Raw genomic sequence first — 4,837 nt, 5'->3', positions numbered from 1 at the left:
CTATCTATCTATCTATCTATCTATCTATCTCTCTGTCTGTCTGTTGTTCTATCATTCTATCTATCGTTCTATCCTTTGTATTTACAAATTAGTTATCTGAATTTCTATAACTTTCAAATAGTTTCAAATAATTCTACTCCCTTACATTCTTGCAGTTCTCGTGCATCGTCTTTGTGTCCTCAGTTCAAAATCAGGAACTGAATTTTAATTTAAAAGGCATTCTTAACTCTATTCTGAATGTTGCTCAATCCTGACGTGTATTTTCAGGTGTCTGTGAGAGAATGACCGCACGAGGACGCAGTGTGGAGCATGACTCAGTGACAGCAGATGAAGTAAACATACTCTTTGATGGTGTACTGGAAGCGGCCCTCTTCACCGCGCATCTCTGGCATGGTGATGTTACTCAGCTCTTCTTCCACAAACCTCTTTGTCTCGGCCTTCACTGTAAAAACGTCAAAAAGAGGCCAGTCTGAGACTTTTATAGGCTACTAAAGGATAGTTGCATTCTAAGTCTGAATATTGAGCTTATTGTCAGATTTCTTACACATCTCCAGTCCTCTGTCAGTGATGCGGATCTTGCATCCAGGCGGCTCAGCTAAAGTCATCGTGATGAAAGAAAGAAGAAAGATGACAGAGACTTGCAGCAGTCCCATGATTCCTCAGTAGAGCTGAAAAACAACAAGTAGCCTTCTTAATTTAACAGAGTAAGCAAGAGACAGTTGAGAGAAGGCTTGGGTCAATCACACTGTAAAATTAGTTTTCAAAGTTGTAAATAAAACAAAGATGACTGAAGTATGTTAAAGATTATTCCAGTTTTTCTAATTCAAAATTCAATGTGTTAGTGTTTTTGTAGTTGCCTACTAATTTGTGAAATTTACTATTAATTTCTGAGTGAAAATTGTTTCAAAGTAAATTCTACATCTTTTGACAACTTTTTTCTTTCAGTCCACGATCATCAAATAGGTTAAAAAAAAAGTCAAATATTGAAAAGTTTCATATATATTATCAATTTCCATGTCCGTTTTATTCAATACACACATAATCGGTGAATAAGAAGAAATAGATGTCAAGTTTAAAATAATTTCAGATCATAAGTTTATATAATGGACTAAAATTGACTAAAGATAATTAATAAAGTAAATAATTAATAATAAATCAATAGCTATGAATGAATTAATAAAGTAAAATATTAATTTAAATGGAATAAAATGAGGTAAAAATTTAAAAGTTTAAATAATACAACTTAAATCCAAATAACTTATTTTAAAAATAATAATAAATGAAATAAAAATAATGTAAGTCAATTCAAATCCAAAACTATAGTGCACCAAAATCCCTTCCTCGTGCATTAGTTTTAAAGCTCACATCAGAGTTAGGTCTGTCCACAGATGGTGCAGCTTTACTCTCCTGCACCACAGAGCGTCTCCAGTGCGGCAGCAGGAAAATAGGTCCTGACAGCTAAATATACAAACAGCAAGCAAATAAGAGAATGATCTTGCCTTTCAAGCGTATGTAAGAAAATATCCAGCGAAAGAAGTCCAAGTCTCTCGTCTCTGTAGCAGTGTGTGTGAAGGGTCTGTGTCTGCGTGTGTGTGTGTTTATAGTGCAGAGGAGGAGAGACTGTGTGCCTCGTCTGAATGAGAGAGAGAGAGAGAGAGAGAGAGAGAGAGAGAGCGAGAGAGGACAGAGAGAGAGAGAGAGAGAGAGAGAGAGAGGACAGCATCCCCAATGAGAGCATTGTTGCTGCTGTGAGTTGAGTATTCTGGGTTGTTGCAATGCTGTTCTGGTGCTTTTTATTCGTACCGTTCAAATGGTTTGGAATGAGTTACATTTTGAGGTTTGTTTAAATCACTACACTAAAGTATGATCAACAGTAAACGTGTAACATAGCAAGCATTTATCCAGTACTATATAAAATTATTCAGAATTGTAGAAACAAAAATAAAATAGTTTTACTTACACTGGGATATAGCACTTCAACTACTTATGCAAACGTACTTTTAAATAATAATTAGTAAATAAATAAATACATTTAAATGCAATAAATACATTTAATTTAATTTTAAATAAATAAATAATCTTAGTAAAAAAAAAAATCTGAATTTACATTTAATTTTAAATAGCTTAAAATAAATAAAAAAATGTATTTAATTTAAAATAAAGTAATGAATTACATGTTAAATAAGTAATTTTAATAAATAAATGATCATGCACTATTTTTTTAATAATTAAAAATAAATAAATGCAATAAATTATAATTTTGCATTTATTTGAAATATAATATATAACTAAATAATTACAAATAAATACATGTATTAATAAAAATTTAATTGAAAAAATCTAAATAAAATAAACATATTATATTATAATATTGTTTAATTTTTAATAATAATGTAATGATGGTGTATATTAATTAAATTCTATTTAATATTCCATATAATAACTCGCCAGAGAAAATCAATAATAGTAAATAGAACATCTAAACATTTAATATATCACTGCTCAGTATAACAGAGACGCAGTGACCAACAGCTTGAATGAGGTCGCTCTCTTGGAGGTCGCATGTGTGTGTGACGCTGGAGGCAGCTGTCTTTAGTCCCCCAGATATAACCAACAGGATCAAAACAAACCGTCCCGCAAATGGGCTTTATAAGGTCATTGACCCCGGGGTCCGGCTGATTTACCCCGCTTCAAAGAAGATTTCACAAATAAATCCTCATTTATTTTGTATAAAACCCTGCGGGATGGGAGCTTTTTTAGGTAATTACCCCTCTGAGACAATGTCTTTCTGCAAACGCATTGTCCGTGTGCAATACCCTAGGTGACCTTTGACACAAAATGATGCTGAATGAAAGCCACATGTCTTTACATTTCAGGAAGGATGAACATGTTCTTTGTAAAACATGAGTGTTTTTTGCGATAAATCAAGTTTTGTTGGGGAACAAGAAATAGCCATGACATGAGATCTGGTGCATGTTAGTGGACATTGTTTAGGTTTGGAATGATCCTCACAAGTGTTTTCGGCCGTAAGGTGATGTTTGCTTTGAGAAGGGACTGGGGTCACTACAGTTCACAAACACATTTGCTTCTCCAGGTCAATACCCCGAGAAAATAATAACTAAAACAATGTTAGACGAGATATGTTTTGTTCACATTGGGGAAAGCACAGAAACGGTGTATGTAAATGTTCTTTTAAAGAATACATTTAAATAAATAAAAACAAATAAATAAATGTAATGAATAATAATTCTAATTAGATTTAACAGTATAATAATAATAATAAAGATAAACAGTCATTTTAAATGACACTTTTAAATAATTAAAATAATAAATACCAGTAAATGATCATTTTAATTTTAAATCATTTAAAATAAATAAATACATTTATTAAATAAACAATAATTTTAAGTTTATTTTTAAACCATTTAGAATAAATACATAATATTATAGTACCATGTAATTATTATTAATAATTAAACATTGATGTATAATAATTACAAATTTTGTTTTGTTCACAAATACTGCACAGTGACTATGCAAATTTAGTTTTAAATAAAATAATAAATAAACAATATTTTCATTTACATTTTAAATAATTCCGAATGAATAAATAATATTAATTATTACTTCAATAATCGCAAATTCTGAACATTTCAGATATTGCTATGTGAATTTGGGTCAAAGGGCAAAACAATATGATATAAAATGTACCACGGCTGTTTAAACTAACTAGTGGTGATCCATAATTTAAACAGTTATCCCCTTATAGGCATTATTAAAAAACAGATATGAAAACAAATGATATTTTACTTCTTTGACATGCAGATTTTCTAAATAGGAACCACTTCATGAAGGACACTGTATAAATCATATGAGCCAATAATGTAAAAAACGTATTAATCCAGAATACAGTCTGATTGCCAAAATAAAAAATGCTAATTTCCATATTACACTCTTAAAAATAAAGGTGCTTCACAATGCCATAGAAGAACCTTTTTTGTCTAAATGGTTCCATAAAGAACCTTTAACATCTGAAGAACCTTTCTGTTTCACAAAAGCTTCTTTGTGGCGAAAGTAGGTTCTTCAGATTATAAAAAGGTAAGAAAGAGATGGTTCTTTAAAGAACCTTTGACTGAATGCTTCTTTGTGGAACCAAAAATGGTTCTTCTGTGGCATCGCTTGAAGAACCTTTGAAGCACCTTTATTTTTAAGAGGGTAGCCTCATAGAAACATAAACCTACCTCCATTTGTGCTGGAGGCACTCTATCCCTTTTGAGTGATGCCACCAAATGAAACCATAAACTTTGTGCACATGTTGTGCAAGCATATGGCTTATTCCCATATTTCCCTCCCCATGCCTTTCACAATGATCGAATACTTACAGCGGTGTGGAAATGCAGGCTGGGTAACTTGAGTGTTTCTCAGATATAAGCTCTCAGAAGAAGCAGATGTTTTTTTGCACCCTCGCTCTATTCCTTCCTCTTTTAGTCAGGGTTCACTATGTCCCCCTTTCATAGGCAGACAGAATTTATAAGGGCAGGTTGGGAAAGGGTGTTCCTCTTCGCCTCGCGTCATTCGACCTTGCAGCAACAATGATGGCAGTAATTCATAATAACATGCAATGAAAACATTTTCCAAAGATTAACGTGCAATAAAGAATTGCGGCATCTGATTTTTGTTACACTGCACAAACTGCGAAGCTGCAGCATTACCAGAAGTTCACATTACTTCTAGTGCGGTGGCTTCAGGCTGCATTAAACAGATTCCAGCACTCTGCCCTTTAATTTTTGGAGACTAAACCTTAAATTAGTTCATGACTTCTTGGAAGCCCATGTTG

General features: G+C 32.5%; 1 protein-coding gene across 4 annotated transcripts in view; it reads right to left on the bottom strand.

Moving 5' to 3' along the window:
- Positions 1 to 4,482, bottom strand: part of LOC107560511 (phospholipid transfer protein-like) — a 20,398-nt gene extending 15,916 nt beyond the window's left edge. The window contains exons 1-3 of one of the 4 annotated variants that reach the window (XM_016244717.1): positions 4,383 to 4,482; positions 545 to 668; positions 343 to 442 (exon numbers count right to left, since the gene is read on the bottom strand). In XM_016244717.1, the coding sequence (XP_016100203.1) occupies positions 343 to 442; positions 545 to 653 (209 nt within the window). In that variant the 5' untranslated portion in view covers positions 654 to 668; positions 4,383 to 4,482. The other 3 variants (XM_016244719.1, XM_016244716.1, XM_016244718.1) reach the window with 3 other exon arrangements.
- Positions 4,483 to 4,837: the final 355 nt, after the last annotated feature.

Source organism: Sinocyclocheilus grahami, unplaced genomic scaffold, assembly GCF_001515645.1.
Source record: "Sinocyclocheilus grahami isolate Dianchi unplaced genomic scaffold, SAMN03320097.WGS_v1.1 scaffold731.1, whole genome shotgun sequence".
Taxonomy (NCBI): Eukaryota; Metazoa; Chordata; class Actinopteri; order Cypriniformes; family Cyprinidae; genus Sinocyclocheilus; species Sinocyclocheilus grahami.
This window is presented reverse-complemented; position numbering and strand designations above follow the sequence as displayed.